Genomic DNA, 15884 nt, shown 5'->3' on the forward strand with positions numbered 1-15884 from the left:
TCCCGCACACCTGAGCCGCGCCCGCCCCGCCCCGTGCGGGGCCGCTCGTCCCGGGGATGGGGGCGGGACCATCGCTCCCAGGCCCGCCCCGCGCACCTCGGCCCGACCGGCGCTGTCCCCGGCGCTGTCCCCGGCGCTGCGCGGAGCCCGGGGAGTTGAGGCAGGGCCGGGAATGGGGCCGAGGGTTCTGGTTCGGGTCCTGTCGGTGTCCGCAGGGTGTCGGTGTCCGGGCGGTGCCGCCTCTCCCCTGGAGAGATTCGGGCTGGGATCGCCGCGGGCGGCAGGAGCCGCTCCGGGACGGGCGCTGGGGCTGAGCCCGGCGCTGCCGCTCCCGCTCCGGGGTCCCGGGTACGGTCCCGCTGCGGCCGCGGGGAGCCGGGGCGGAGCCGGGGCGGAGCCGGGGCGGAGCCGGGGCCGTGCCGGGGCCGTGCACGGGAGAACGGCGGCGGCGATTGCTTCGGGCTGACTGGAACCGGCCGGGTCGCGGGGACCCCTCTGCCGGCCCCGAAAGCCCCCAAACCCCGCCGCTCCACGCAGTGCCAGGGAATTTTTTTTTCCAGCGTAGGCAGAAAATTCTTTATGAGAAACCCCAAAACTAAAGGATACGGGATCTGGGGGGAGAGGAGAGGTTCTGGTGTAAATTAGAAAAACGCTTTGGGAAAAATAAATCTATGGAACAGCTCATTTCCTCTCCCGGACTGGCTTCTGTGTAATCGGCTGTGATTCCAACTGCTCCGATGGGATTTTCAACCTGTGGGGCTACAATGACTTGCCCGGTGTTAAGCACGACAGAACAGAACGGGAAAGCTCTGGCTCAGGCAGTGGAGCCTCCCAGTAGCATCCCAAAGGTCCAGCAGTGCCCAGCATCTCTGGATGGAATTTGAGGGGTCCCAGCACAGCCCCTCTGGAGTGTTCCTGCGGAGCTGACACTTCCCAGCATCCCTGACCAGGTTTTGGAGGTCCCAGCACAGGCCCCCCAACACATCCCATTGCTTCTTCAAGTGCCCTTTAACCAGGAGTATTTTTTGGGGTGGGAGCACCCAAAGCCAGCACAGCTGGCCTTAGCCACTTTTTGGGGATCTCTCCTCTTTTTTCCTCACTGAATTCCCACTGTCAAAACCCAGCCAGACGCTCAGCTCCCAGTCCCCTGCCTCAGTTTCTCCAAGGAATTGGGCTTAGATTTCCCAGTTCAGCAGGGCAGAAATGCTGTTCTCCTTATTGTATATGCTAATTGCAGTAATGGCTTAAGAACTAATTGAAAGAAATTAAAGGAATGAAGAGAAATTAAATAAGAGCTGCCAGCTCCAACCAAGGGCTGCTCAAACCCCTTATCAATGATTTGTTTTAATTAACCAACTCCGACAAACTAATTAACACCACATTGATACAGTATTATTCTTTTAAATTCAGTTACAGATAAATATTGCAGAATGTAAAAACCTTTCTAAACCCAGAAACTCCTTTAAAAGATGTACAGGACACAGCTGCTGAGAAAGCCTTGGGATTCAGGGGGAAAAAACCCGAAGTTTTCAGTCTTTAGCATCTCCCATTAGGTTGTCATTGGCAGCAAACATGGCTTCAGCCTCAGGAAGGCACAGACAATCAGAGATTTTACAGACCCTGGTCTCACCTCAGCCTTTCAGCAGGTACAATCTGACAGGGAGAGGGAAGAAAATGGGTCAGAATGGACAGCCTACTTCCAGAAAAATCATCACAAAGCATTAATTAGAGCTGTAAGAGCTTCCCCAAAGGTTCCTTTCCCTGCAGACTGAGGGCTCAGAGTAGCACTAAATTGAAGCACAGGCTGGACCTGCCATGGACATGGTGTCACTGGCCCAAGTCATTGCTTCTCTACCCGCCCCCCCTTCTCCCCATGTCCTTTACCCCTTTTATAGCCACAGCCCCACCCAGAACACAACAGGAGGCTCCCAGATGCCTCCTGAGACCCAAATCATTCCAGGTGGGTCAGGACGTTTTTTTGTTCAAGTTCCTGAAATTCAGATGCTTGCCTGGAGAAAAGCAACCATTTCTCACATGTGTGCACGTAGTTTTCTCTGGACACAGCAGCTGTATCAGGGACATGGAACAGAGATGTTAGAAATGCACCACAAGTGTCAGAAGGACTCAGCTGCTGAGTCTCTTCAGGGAGCCAGCTCTGAACCACAGTTTGCTGCCCTCCATGTGCACATTTCAAACTAGATGTGCTGCCTGTCACCAGCAAATCTAGTCCTTTCTATCAAATGTAGAGTTAAACCATGTATTTCATAGTTTATCAAAGACAAGGACCCACTTAGACACCACCTCCAGCTTGATAAACATTGGGTTATTCAACCTCCCACTTCGAACATGAACCAACCTTCAGCTAAAGGATACTTCATGTCTCTCTTCAGACATCCAGAATGAGGTCTTCTGCTGTTGAGCAGCATTCAAAAACTTGTTAGAGCAGAAACTGCCTCACAAATTACACTGGAGTAATGTAAGCTCCTCTGGCAGGTATGTCAATAACAAAAGGTTTTAGTCACCTGAACAGCAAAAGGATAGAAGACCCATCACTACAGGCTAAGCTGGAGCACTGCTTCAAAACAGGGCAGTGAAGGTGGAGGGTAGAAGCTTTTCTAAGAGAAACAGAGCCTACCAATGAGGCAGAATGGGGAAATTAATTCTGAGTTTTTGGAGAAAACTTAACAACTCACAGTAGTAAAATTAAGCAGTACTGGGTAACAAAATAAATAAATAAAGCAAAACAAAACACAAAACACTTTTTGAGATTATTCTTGCTTTATACTACAAGTGCTTGCTTTTATTGAAAAACACGAGGTGGGACAGTCATACTGTGTGAGAAACACTGACAATTAGCCAAATGCACAGAAAACAAACACAACTGAAGTATCTGCATTAACACAAAAAAACTGCTGAATAAATTGCTCAAACTTATACCAAGCCTTGCTTAAAGCCACCACCAGCCTGGTTTGGCTTCCTCCTTTTGAAGCTGTAAAACAGCTGACCTTCAACACCTCGTGCAAAAGAATTGTATCTAATGCTGAAAAAAAAGCCCCTTTTTACATCATATTTTAGCCCTGACCTTGCAAAATAACCCCCACCAAACAAACAAACCACCCCATATAGTTATTGAGTCATTCCTGTCTTTGAGCATGAGTGAAGCTAAGGCTGTGGAGACAAGAAAAAGAAAAATGACTTAATGTTGTTCCTTTGGACACTACAGAATCACACAGAGGTTTTTTATTAGCTTAGCAAAATGCACACCCAGTTCAGTAGATACTGAATAGCAGGGAAGCCAGGAGATAAATGCTTTGCTTTCAGAGGCAGAAATTTAAATAAATATTTACATTAAACCAGAAGTCTACAGATGGGCTGATCAGAAGTCTTTATTAAGAAAAAACCTGGGTTTTTTTTTTTGTCTCTTAAGAGACAAAGAGGAACTCCTTGGCTGGGACGCAGCCTCGGTCAGCACTGCTTCCCTGCAGCACAGGCACCCAGAGCTCTCTGCTCTTGGACAGTCTCTGCCATGCTCCCACAGGATTACTGGCACAAGTCTCATGTTCACCATTCTCCTGCAGCTCACCATGTATCTGCTGTCAGACCTGCCTATGCAGAGCAGCCACACGGGACTCAATAGTGGTCAGTCTTGTCTCCAGAGCTTTGAATATGGTATCTACCTGCAACCAAGCAGGGAAAGGTGCTGGGTCACACACAGAATCTGACAATATAAAGAGCAAGTGTGGATGCCAGAAAGGGCTCGAACCTGATCTCAAACCACCAATTCTTTTGATTTGATTCTTTTCCTGCTACTTTCACACTTTGAAAGGTCACCCAACTCTAACATTCACTGTCCACAGTCTGTAACTTTTTCCAGCCTTGGTAAGTGTCAGAGGCACACACTCAGCTTTTGCTGTACAACCTTCAGCTTCCACAGTCAAATTCCTTACAATATTTGCTCCTAACTCTCCCTACCTGCAGTCACAAGATTTTAGTACAGTAAAACATCAACTTGATTTATGATGTAATATTACAATACGAAGTTACAGCAAAAGCATTAAGTCCATTTGCACAAAGGGCAGAAGAGAGATGACCAAAAATTAAGTGAAGATCTGGAGAAGTGAATCAGAACTAATTAGAAACAACATATCAAATTACTGAGACGTGAATAGGAACCTAATGCTGTGCTTGATAAACAGAAAATGCTAATTACCACAAAAATTGAAGGACAAGTTGCTGAAAATCTTGCATAACACAAGATATCAATGGCATGAAGCAGTCCAGTACATGTTACAATGCACTGAATTGCTCTGGGTGAAATAAACTGTTCTGCAGAAACCACTGAAGCATCTTAAGACTTCACAGAGGTGATTTAAACAAAGAATGGTAAAAGGTTCAATCTTACCCTTTGCAGCACCTCTTGCAAGACAGCTCGACTTTCAAGAGTAAGAGGTTCCTCATCAAGAACAGCTTGCTTTTCCGGGGTTCCTAGAATATAGCTGAGATTCCACAGTTTAGATCATGCACTTCCCACTCTGAAGCCAAAAATCCAAATACAGCACTCCTCCAGAACCCTGAGAGACAGCTGTGGATTCCAGAGCTACAGGATACAGTGGAAAATTGCACAGACACCGAGAACAGGACAGCAGCGCTGGCTGGGAGAAGTGGCATTACTGCCCAGGAAAGTGCTGCCATTCTGTGGCCAGGTCAGTGCTTTAGAGAATTTTACTGCCATGGAAAAAACAAAGTATCATGGCTGTGGAATGAAAAAAAAACAAAACAAAACCACTGTCCAGAGTACAAGGGTGAACATCCACAGCAATACAGCGAAACAAATGGGAACTTCAGAAAAAAACAGAGACATTAAAACTAGGCCAGATGAACAATCACTGTCTATTAGAACAATGCTTGCATAAAAGAACTCTGGCATGGAGCCTTAAATCAGGATATAGTTATTAAAGAATACTTTAAGACCACTTTTAGGTGCTATAAACCAACAAAACCCATGCACACCTTCATTTCCTAGACAGATTTTAAGATGGCTGAGCGAGAGTCTCAAGCACACACTCAGCTGTCAGATTTGCCTTTGCAAGGACAAAGCAGATGTGGCCAGTACAGGTCAGACCCACCCCAAGTTCTGAGCCCCTCTGGCCATGCTTCCTGCTGATAATGCTGACCCCTACCAGGCTCCAGCCAGGCCTATTTGGTGCTTGGTTTGTGTCCTCTTCTGATCAAATGAGAAGGAACCACCCTGTGCTATGTACCTGGTGATATTTTCTTGGCTGGAATGCAACATCTCATACAAAAGGCAAACCTGGTATTTTTTTTTTGTTTTTTTCTAGGATTTGCCTAACACAGGTGATGTTCCTCACAATTGAGCACTATGATGCCAACAGCAGCAATGCAGAAAGCAGCTCTGGGACAGAGCAGCAGAAACAGCTACCTCTAGACTTCTCAGAGATATAACAGGAGCACCCTCAGTGTGATGCCTGATGAGTGGAGCTGGTAGGCTGATCCATAAACATTCTGCATTTACCTTTCAACAGAGTCAATACTGAAACAGAACAAATCTCTCTTGTAGTCGAGATGCCTTGAGGTGCACCTGTAGATGCTGCCAAGTGTCCTTGAGCAGCCAGAGCAGAATAAGGTTTCTACCATGCTGTAAGCAAGAAATAACATTTATTCAGGAGAAAATAAAAGGAAGCACCTCTCGCCATCCCTTTGCTAAAAAAATTCATGCATTAGAATTTTTTAGAGCATTCATTCTTGCTTTACACAGTGTAAATTACGAGCACTCATCTTTCAACCTGAATTTGCAACAGCTCCTCGGGCTGACCTCAGCAAGACCAATAGAGTCACTACACTGAGGAAAGGACCTTAAAGTTCATCCCGTTCCACCCCTTGCCATGGGCAGGGACACTTCCACTAGCCCAGCTTGCTCCAAGCCCGGTCCAACTCAGCCTTGGGCACTTCCAGGGATCCAGGGGCAGCCACAGCTTCTCTGGGCACCCTGTGCCAGGGCTTCCCCACCCTCACAGGGAAAAACTTCTTCCTAATATTTCATCTAAACCAGCCTTCCTTCATCCTAAGGCCATTCCCCCTGTCTATCATGACATGTCCTTGTGAGAAGTCCCTCAAGCACCTTGTGCAGACCACCCCAGATAAGCGTTCCAGGGGCTCTGGGGGGCACACGAGCACCGCGGGCCCTTTACCGGGCCTGTCCTCAGCGCCTCCCCCGGGAACCCCCGACTCCCCCGGGACTGCGCTCAGCCGGGACCGGCCCTCACCATCCGCACTCGCCGGGGAGCTTGGAGACCTTCCGCTCCGGGTCCACGGCGACGCTGGCGGCCGCACCTGCAGCGGGAGGGAAGGAAGGAAGGAAGGAAGGAAGGAGGGGTGGAGGGATGCGGGCAGCGACCGCGGGGGCGCGCCGGGGTGGCAGGGCCGGCACTCACTGCGCAGCAGGATGCAGCCGCCCTCCTCGTCATTGAACACCCAGCTCGACGTGTCGCCCACGGGCCGCCTGCAGCCGGAGCACATGAACACCATGGGCATGGGGGCCGCGCCCGCCTGCCCTTCTTGCTGCTGCTCTTGCTGCTGCTCGGCCCGGCCGCCGCCCGGCTCCAGCAGCGACAGCGAGCACTCCAGCTCCGCGCACAGCGCCATCGCGTCCCGCCCGCCCGCCGGGCCGAGGGACCGGCAGTGACGCCGGGCACCGCCCCGGAACCGCCCGCCCGCCCAGGGCCGCCCGCGGCCCGGCCCGCTCCGCCCGCGGGGCGCTGCGGCTGTGGCGCGTCAGCGAGACAGGGCGGAGGGTGCGGTCACCCCCGTACATTATTTGTATATGAAGCGTTTTATCAAGTCTCACCTAATTCAGAGACTCTCCTGAGTTGGAGGGGCCCCACAAGAATCATCCAGTCCAACTCCTGGCCCCGCACCCCTGACACCCCAACAATCCCACCCTGGGCATCCCTGGCAGCGGGGTCCAAACGCTCCTGGAGCTCTGCAGGGCTGTGCCCATTCCCTGGGGAGCTTGGGCAGTGCCCAGCACCCTCTGGGGTGCTGATATCCAACATAAACCTGATATCCAACATAAACGCCTCCAGACACGGCTCCAGCCGTTCGCTGGATCCTGTCCCAGGGAGCAGAGAACGGAGCTGCCCCTCGGGAGGAGCTGCAGCCCCCGGTGAGCTCTGACCTCAGTCTCCTCCAGGCTGAATAGGTCAAGTGCCCTCAGCCACCCCTTGTGTGGCCCCTCCAGACCCCAGCCCTTTCCATCAAGATACATTCAGGGATGTCTTTCAGCCTAGCTGTGCTCAGGAGCTCCCAGGACCAGTGCACTGCTCTGAGGGCAGCGTTTGTGACCCAGCTGGCACTTGTCCACCCTATCCCTAGGTTACATGGCACCCATCTCAGTTTAAAACATGCTGAGGAATAACATGAGTGTCCAGCAGGAAGCAAGCATTGCATTTTCAGGGCTGCTTTTACATCTCTGCCGTACACTAATACTCATTGCTGCTAGATGGTTTCAGTCCCAAGGCAGTCCTTGAGCTGCGGGACCCCGGAGTGATTGGCACAGACATCAGTTGTGCAATTCTCTTTCTGAGGGCGCTGAAGTACAATGAAGCACAGGAGTGGGTCGGAGTTCTGAGCTGGCTTAAAAGGCACCACTGACATGGCTAACAGAACAAACTCCTCTGAGTATTTCTGGTCTTATGAATATTACTGGGATTACATAGATCCAATTCCAGTAGATGGAAGCAAGTTGAAGGTTAATAAATGTAAGTATTGTGGAGTAGTAGGTGCTAATCTAGCACAGGGAAAATGTTGCATAGCTTGTGTCACTGACCTGGTTTTGTTTCCTTGCAGTAGAGTCCATGCCAGTGCGTGATTGTGTGAATGGGTGTCTGCCTTCAGGATGGCTAATTACTAACACACTAACTCTGGGCTTTGTCTTACAGTATTTGAAGCTATAAGACTGCTGACACTAACTCTTCTTTAGAAGGATAGATTTTTATTGAGTCATTTGCTAAGGGGAAAGTTGATGACTTGCAAATCTGTAGTGTGGAGTGCTAGTTACCTGTGTGCTATTGTCACCACGTTTGCTGAAAGAGCAGAGGTTTTCATAAAAATACTATGTTTTCATCTTGGGATAAGGCTGACATTGCAACTGGTAAACATGCAGAGCTTTAGTAAAGGAAATATATGTTTCCACCAGCCAGGAACAACAAGCTGCAAACATATTTTTTTACCTTTCCTCCTTTGATTTAGCGCTGCTGAACTAATAAAGTAATAATATCCCTTATTGTGAAAATGTTTTACTCCTGTGGAAACTGATTCTGCCGGGCTTTGCAGTTTATTTTCAAAGGATATGAAGTAGCATTCACCCAACTCGCCTTGCAATAGCTTGTTCCATTTCACACCTGGCTTTGCACAGTGGAACAGCAGTGTCTTTTTATGGGTACTTATAGTGGGAAATAATTTGGGGTTTTCTAATGTAACTGCACTGGTTAGGTTTTGCTAAGATAAAATGACAAGTTATGTCACAGTAAATTAACTGAGGGCAGTGGATGGACTGACAAAGACCAAGGAAGAGCAGGTAGGGTGTGTTGGAGTCACTTATGCTCCAGGCAGTGTTTTCCCTTGATTTCTGTCAAGCCTCTACCTGTGGTTGTATCTTCAGTTAATTAACAAAGTTACGGGCCTTACTCATTGCTGTTTAGTTTACTGAAGATGGCTGCAACTGTTCAGATGCGGTTTCAGAGATTAAAATTGTTTTTCCCAAGGTTATTGCAGTGAAATTATTATATAATACAGGAAAATGTGATGGCCTTTCAGAATATCTTCATGTCTTTCTCATTAACAATGCCTTTCTGATGGTGAAGGTTGAACTCTTCTGTGTTAGGAGCTGCTTGTGCTTCGCTTGCTTGGACAGCAATAGGAAAAGGGAGCAGAAATGTAGTCTGCACCACCTCTAGAAAAGCTTTTCTGTGCATTCAGATCAGTCAAAGGTTTATTGCCTCCAAACTTGGAGCACCACATCTTAAAGAAAGTGGTGTGAATATCCACAGCCTTCCATGTAGAAAATCTTGCTCTCTAATGCTATAGAGCAACATTTGGTGCTGCTGGGACCAGGCAGGTTATGAGCAGCTCCTCTGATTCTCTTTATTTTAAAGTTAGGGCAGATTATTACCCCCTAAATTCCACCACGGAACTCCAAACTGCTTAGCTAAGCTATTTAAACACATGCACACACACATGCACAAAAAGTGATGGTAAAATTTAGCAATAGGAAAGCTTTTTATAGATTGGTAAAATATGTTATTCCAGTTAAAAAAAAAAAAATCCTAATTGTGGAATTTAGACCCAGGAAATTTTGGTTCAAGCTCCACCTGAGACCTGGAGCCAATTTATTTAGCTTCAGTGAATTCCATGAAATGTATTAAAAACTGTTTTTAAAAGATGAAGCCAAAATAGCTCTAATAGGGAATGCCATAAATCCAAACTCTTAATTTCTGTCCCAGTGGCTTGGAACCTTTCAAAACTTTGGGCTTTTCAAAATGTCCCTGGGCCACGAGCTTGCTTTTTGGAGCTGTGGTTGGCCAGTAGCACCCTGTTGCTTTTTCCCATAATAAGTTTGGGAAGAGTGGGTCAGAGCATCAGGCTTCATGTGCTAATTTAGCATCTTCTGAACTAAAGCTCATTGAAACTTTCATTAACAGAGGAAGAATAAAATAAGCTGCCTCTCCCCATTGATATTTCTCAGTAGCACAGCCAAAAGTCAGGTTTTTGATAAGGGTGCAGCTGGACCAGCTCTAGTTTTGTGTTTAAAAGGAGCTGGGCTAATTCCCTTAATCTCTTTGTGGCTTTGATGCCGACACATACTGAACTTTTTCACAAAGAAACAATCAAACATACTGGACTTGTTTCAAAGAACACAATGTTTCTGTCCTTTCAGAGGGAAGATTTATTTTATCTTGGTCAATATTTGTCTCTGGAGTCAGTGACCCTTCTTTTTCACCTCCTCTGAAGTGAGTCGCCGGCTGTGAATCCAGGGCAGAGCACCCAGACTTCCCAAGGCCACCACCACCACCACAGAGATCCCAGGAAGGAGCATTTTTGAAACAGTGGCCAAATGTGCTGTGGGGGCAGGAGTGGATTCATCCCCTCCCTCAGTGAGCCCACGGCTCAGGCAATAATTGGCACAGCACTGTAGCCTTCATGAAAGAGCAGCTCCCTTTGCTCCCCCAGCCACCTCACACTCCCACTAAACCAACTGTGGCCACACTTTGGCACTGGGAATCCTCTCGTTCCTTAAATAAACCATTTGCTCCTGGTAAAGCAGGCAGCGTCTTGCAGTATTTTATGGTGGTTGCAGAGGCACTGCAGCTGAACAGGGCAAGGGGCACATTCTCTTCCACTGCACTGATGTCCTGGGAGAGTCACAGGCACTTTGCAACAAACTTCCCTTGCTATTTCTCTTGGTATAAAATGCTTTCAAGGCTGGAATTCCCTCCCTGAGGGCCTCTCCTTAAAGATCCTGCAGGATTTGGCAGTAACAGCTCAGGCTTGAGCACCACACTGCTTCCTGCACTGTGGTTGTGTCAAAGGAACCATATTCAAATATCTGCACAGTTCTAGTCACCAGAACACTCTCTAGAGGCTTTTCCCAACCCCTCCCTCATTCCTGTTACCATTAACTATTAGGAGGCTCCCGAGACCTTTAACAAATTGGCACTTAGAGTCCTCTCTCTCTAAAAGGAGAAACTGAGTGAATCAAATGGCACACCTCTATTAGAGATGATAAATCATCTTGCTGTGTTTTATTTTTGCCATGGTAGCAGTGACAGAATTACTGTGCTGTGTCCACAGACTCCATCGTCATTGCCTTTTGGGTCGGCCTTGCTGCATTTGTGATGTTTCTTTTCCTTATTTTACTGTGTATGTCCTGCTCTGGATCAATCCCAGCAAAGTAAGTACAACCAGAGATAAAGTAAGTAGATACTGGTGTGAAAAACTAACCTGCATGGAACATTCACTGCCTTGGGTGATCCAGCAACGACATACAACGTTTATAACTGCACAAAGGTATACTTTCTCTGTCAGTATTTGGTTGGAGTGTCTCTTGACCCACTGCTCCTCCTTATCTGGTCAGGACGCAGAAAATTCAGCTCAGCAGGTTGGGCAGAGATTCAGGATTAGGTCACAAACAAGCAGAGGGAAACAGAAGTCAAAAGGAGCATTAATATTCTCATGTATTGGCACCCTAGGGCCTCTGGCATGCTCACAGAAGGTAACAAAAACAATTTTAAAAGGCAGTTTACCCAAATAAACCACAAAGCAGGAAGCAGACTAACAACACAACAGACATGGAAATGGACATGAAATTGCAGGGTAACAGAGGCATGTCCCCACAAATTTACTGTTCCAAAAAAACTGGCAGGAGAAGTCTGTATACATGAAAATTTCAGAGTGTTTGGAAGACTTAAACAAAGTACTGATTTTTAAAGTTTTTTCACTATTTCATCCTGTTACTGAGCAAAATACTTGGCTTAAAAATACACATATTTATGCCTGATGTATTCAATTCTGACCATCAAAGGAGCCATTGCGAACAAGGCAAGTCTAGAAATGTTTTCTGGAGTGCCCAGAAATCATTAATGAAAACCAGTATTCGATGAGGTTTGTTTAGGCTTTGAAACCATCCTATCTTATAATTTTTCTAGGCTGAAAACATACTGTAAGCAAACAATTTTAGGACTGAAGAAACTATTAAACCCAGTCACACACAAAACTTATCCTTTTTGATTGAGTTCTGTGTGTTTTTTAAGCCCCCACTTCAATTCCACTTCTCCCAATTCCAGCACCGAAACCCAGTGAAGTGCCTGAAAGAAGCCACAAGTATAAACTTGCACCCCCCTGCCCTGTCATCCTCTCTGCTGTGTCAACCACCCACTACCCTTGGCATGACAGTCATCCAATATCTGCATGGAAACCTTATGTCTCTTTTCTTAAGATAATTCTGATAAACTCACCCAACAAATGCATGCTCATGTCACCGGTCAAGGCTGGAGAACTTTTACCTTCACCATTTCTGTACTCATCCATCTCTGTCAAGCTCAGGGACATGCAGGACCCTGTGTTCTCTCCCAGCTCGCCCAGTGAGAGGAGGCAGCTTCTCTGGGCACCCTGTGCCAGGGCCTCCCCACCCTCCCAGCCAGGAATTCCTTCCCAATATCCCATCCATCCCTGCCCGCTGGCAGTGGAAGCCATTCCCCCTATCCTGTCCCTCCACCCCTTATCCCATGTCCCTCTCCAGCTCTCCTGGAGCCCCTTTAGGCCCTGGAAGGGGCTCTGAGCTCTCCCTGGAGCCTTCTCTTCTCCAGGTGAGCACCCCCAGCTCTCCCAGCCTGGCTCCAGAGCAGAGGGGCTCCAGCCCTGGGAGCAGCTTGGGCTTGTCCTCTGGGCTTGTTCCAACAGCTCCGCATATTTCTTGTGCTGTACCCCAGGGCTGGGGCAGCTCTTCAGGTGGGGTCCCACCTGAGCAGGGGAGAGGGGCAGAAGTCTCCCTCCCCTGGCAGAACCCCCCTGCTACCTCTTTTGATGCAGGGTTGATGCAATTTTGGCTACGTATGACACTCATCTCTTCCCCCACTGTGTAACACCAAGGGTTTACTCTCTTGGCAAGGGCACACCACCCTCCACAGCAGAGTCCCTTGTTCTTACCTGCACATCTGCACAGAAACAAGTCACTGTCAAAGTGTCTTCCAAAAGGCCTTTGCGACAACTCTGTTTACTTATGCCACAGTTTAATCCTTAGACACTGAGAGGTTGTGGACCTGAATCCATGATGTGATTGCACCACACACTTCTCTGCAATACCGAATAACTGGGTGCCAAGTCTGATGGGTGGGTTCGGGAGAGGGGGGAAGGCCAATGCCTGTGCAAGCCCTGCAGTGAGGAATCCATGTCCCAGTCCCTTTTGTCAGCACTGCACTATCCCACAGAAATAAGACAAAAGGTCTGGAGCATGGGACCAATGATTTCAAACCCATTAGCCTGCCAAGGCAGCTGATGATCACATTGCTGGGATCCAGAGCATTAACATTTGCTTCAATAATAATAATCATCATCATCATCATCATCATCATCATCCAAAACGATACAGAAAAGTAAGGGTTTGTGGCTGGAGAAAGTTCCTGGCCAAGGCTGGAACTTCACACAGTGGAAGGAGGACAGGGCGAGCTCCTTCCCGGTGTCCCATGCATTTCACTGGAGGCTGTGCATTCCTGATAGCCGTGCACAACACAAATCTTCTGGCTATCACTTTCCTACCAGACAGTGTAATGTTGGAGAAAAACCCAAGCTGGATGCCCAGAGAGCTGGATCTGCAGGTCTCATGCCTCATCCATGTTTCTTGCTCTCGGAGAGGCTCAATTCAGGGCCCCTGGGCTCCTGGGCTCCCTGCTGGCTCCAGACAGATCTCTTGCAGTAAGAAAGCCCATTCAGTATTTGGATGTGGTGCATGACCACCCTCACTGTAAATCACAGATGTGTAGCTGCCTTTATCCTTCAAATCCCACTTCCCTCAAAAAAGGACATCACTCACAGCACTGCCTAAGAGTGACCTGGCTTGACCAGGTTGGTCTCTTTGGCTACTGGGACACTGGAACTCTTCCATCCTCCTCCAGCATCCCTGCTGTTCCAGGGATGGTTAACAATTAACAGAGCTGGCCAGAGTTCCCCTCAGACAGTCCCCAGGTCTCTGGGATGCAAGTTCTCCAGCTGATTTTAAAATGTGGATAGCTAGCTGGTGGTGTGTAGCTACTTGATAGACTGAAAAGGAAACATCCTGTTTTGGTAAGAGTTTTTTTCTTGCTTCTGTCAAACAAAGAGGAGAGATGTCTTGAATACACCTGCAGCACAATAAAGAAAATGCCAAACCTGCCTACCTGCTGGGCCTGTTGGTGAGACTTTTGGGGTCTGTTTCTGCTTTTTGAATTACCATTATGCAAAATCCCTGTTGAGTTAGTCTTCTCAGGCACAGATATTTTAAGCTTTCATTAGCAATAAATATAAATTTCAGGTTATAAAGTTTCTATTTTTCTTTCTCCCAAGTATTAAAAAGAATTATTTTCTTTTTAATCCCATTTATTTTATCTTGCTTTTTGGATTTTGTGTTGTTAGGTTTGTCAGCCACTGAAACACTGGCTTTTAGTCTAAGACATCTTCTTTCTCCCCTCTGAAGCTATGGCTCCAGGACATCAAGGCAGCTTTTCAAAAATTTTCCATTTCTGTTCTCACTTTTGGGTTACATTTTTCTCCCCACTGTAATTTTCCTCCCCACCTTTGAAGCCCTAAGGATACAGCAGTAGATGAGATATTGTCTTCAGCCCTGTTATGTGGAACTAATTGCTTCTAGGCCTGGACTCATCAGCTATTCTTTAAGGGTGAAGCTTGGGAAGCAACTGGGAAGAGGACTCAGGGAGGAGGAGGCAGGAACCTGCGGTTCTCCTATCATTCCATCCACCCCACCACTAGTTTGTTTTTCTGGCAGAACCATACCTCTTTTAGCTGTTATGGTTTGTACACCAGAAGTTTCCTCCTGCCCTATCCATAGCTGCTCCTTTTTAGGTCTGTCCCATTTCCTTGCTCAGTTCCCCACCAGCACTTAGAGCTGTGTCTTGTCTTTTCCCAACCCCAGAATCAGGCAGTCTCTCCCAAATATCTCACATCCTTCTTGTTCTTGCCCTCAGTGACACCCATTCACAATCACTGGAAGAGCTTATCGCTCTTCTCTTTCCCAGGAGCAGCTGTGGCAGTTCCCTTCACCCTTGGTACAGAGCAAGTCATAGCAAAGTTTCCAGTTTCCTCTTTAAAAATCCAGCTCAAGAACTGGGTTAAGGGCTGGACTGAAGGTCCCATCTTGAGGGGGACGGGGAGTCCTATCAGCGGAGCCCGGCTCCCCTTGGCTGAACTCGGCGCTTCTCGGTCGGTTCTCTCACCCAGCGGTATCTGGCTTTATGACTGTCTTGTTTGTAAAGACACCTCCTCTCATTCCTTTCAGCACGGCTACGAACGGCAGTGCAGGGTCGGGCAGGAGTTCATTAGGCAGTGACTGCGCTCGCGCTAATTAATGGTCACGAGAGCAGCCAGAGCAGCTCCCCGGGCGAAGCGCTTGCCACTGGAATGTGTTGGAATCACTGTGCGATCCCAGCGGTTCGAAGTTTGGGAATGCTGTGGGACATGTTCAAGGTGTCATTAATGTATTTTTTATAAAGCCACCAAGGAGTGGTGGAAGAAAATAAATAATATTGCTTATCTGTCGGTGTCTTTGCCTTTTGTGATGTTGGCTGGTTCCAAGGGGGTAAATCAACTTCACGTGGAGCTTTTGCTGCTGTTCTCGCTCGTGTGCTGGGATTCAGCAGAGTCCTTGTCCCTTTACACATCAAGAAATGCAAGTTCGGCTGAATTTCAGTTCGGCGGGGCTCGGCTGAGCTCGGTTCTGCTCGGTTCAGTTCAGCGGGGCTTTTCGGGGTACGGCCGAACTCGGGTCAGCTTGGCTGAGCTTGGCCGGGGTCGTCTGAGCTCGTCTGAGGTCACCCAGCTCGGTTTGGTTCGAGTAGGTTCATCTGAGCTCGCCTGTGTTCGTGTGAGCTGGGTTCGGTTCAGCGGAGCTCTTCTCCATTCGGCTGAGCTCGCTTCCTCTGGCTCAGTTCGGCTGAGTTTGTGAGATTCGGCTTGGTTCGGCTGAGCTTGAGTGGGTTCAGCTTAACTCGGTTCACTTCGCTGGCTCGGCTCTGTGCGGCTGAACTCAGCTGTGCTCGGCTCAGCTCGGCTCAGCTCCATTCGTCTGAGCTCCATGAGATTCGGATCGGTTGAACACA

At 48.2% G+C, this 15884-nt stretch overlaps 1 protein-coding gene and 1 long non-coding RNA gene across 4 annotated transcripts; one reads left to right on the top strand and one right to left on the bottom strand.

Moving 5' to 3' along the window:
* Window positions 1-1981: 1981 nt before the first annotated feature.
* MIS18A (MIS18 kinetochore protein A) lies at window positions 1982-6701 on the bottom strand. Of its 3 annotated transcripts, XR_004237245.1 has the most exons (8): window positions 6453-6701; window positions 6285-6351; window positions 5534-5656; window positions 4403-4496; window positions 3607-3677; window positions 2523-3168; window positions 2357-2412; window positions 1982-2067 (listed from the first exon to the last, which is right to left on the bottom strand). XR_004237245.1 is itself a non-coding variant. In XM_032094964.1 (6 exons), exons 1-6 carry the CDS (start codon window positions 6661-6663, stop codon window positions 3135-3137), a joined length of 600 nt encoding a protein of 199 aa, XP_031950855.1. In that variant the 5' UTR covers window positions 6664-6701; the 3' UTR covers window positions 1982-3134. The 3 variants fall into 3 exon arrangements, 1 of the variants encoding a protein (XP_031950855.1); XR_004237242.1 differs by having other exon boundaries at window positions 2357-3168; XM_032094964.1 differs by having other exon boundaries at window positions 1982-3168.
* Window positions 6702-7594: 893 nt separating this feature from the next.
* Window positions 7595-15324, top strand: LOC116437320. Its single transcript, XR_004237249.1, has 3 exons — window positions 7595-7778; window positions 10870-10969; window positions 15065-15324. It is a non-coding gene; the product is annotated as an uncharacterized LOC116437320 (long non-coding RNA).
* Window positions 15325-15884: the final 560 nt, after the last annotated feature.

The sequence above is a fragment of the Corvus moneduloides genome, chromosome 2 (assembly GCF_009650955.1).
Source record: "Corvus moneduloides isolate bCorMon1 chromosome 2, bCorMon1.pri, whole genome shotgun sequence".
Taxonomy (NCBI): domain Eukaryota; kingdom Metazoa; phylum Chordata; class Aves; order Passeriformes; family Corvidae; genus Corvus; species Corvus moneduloides.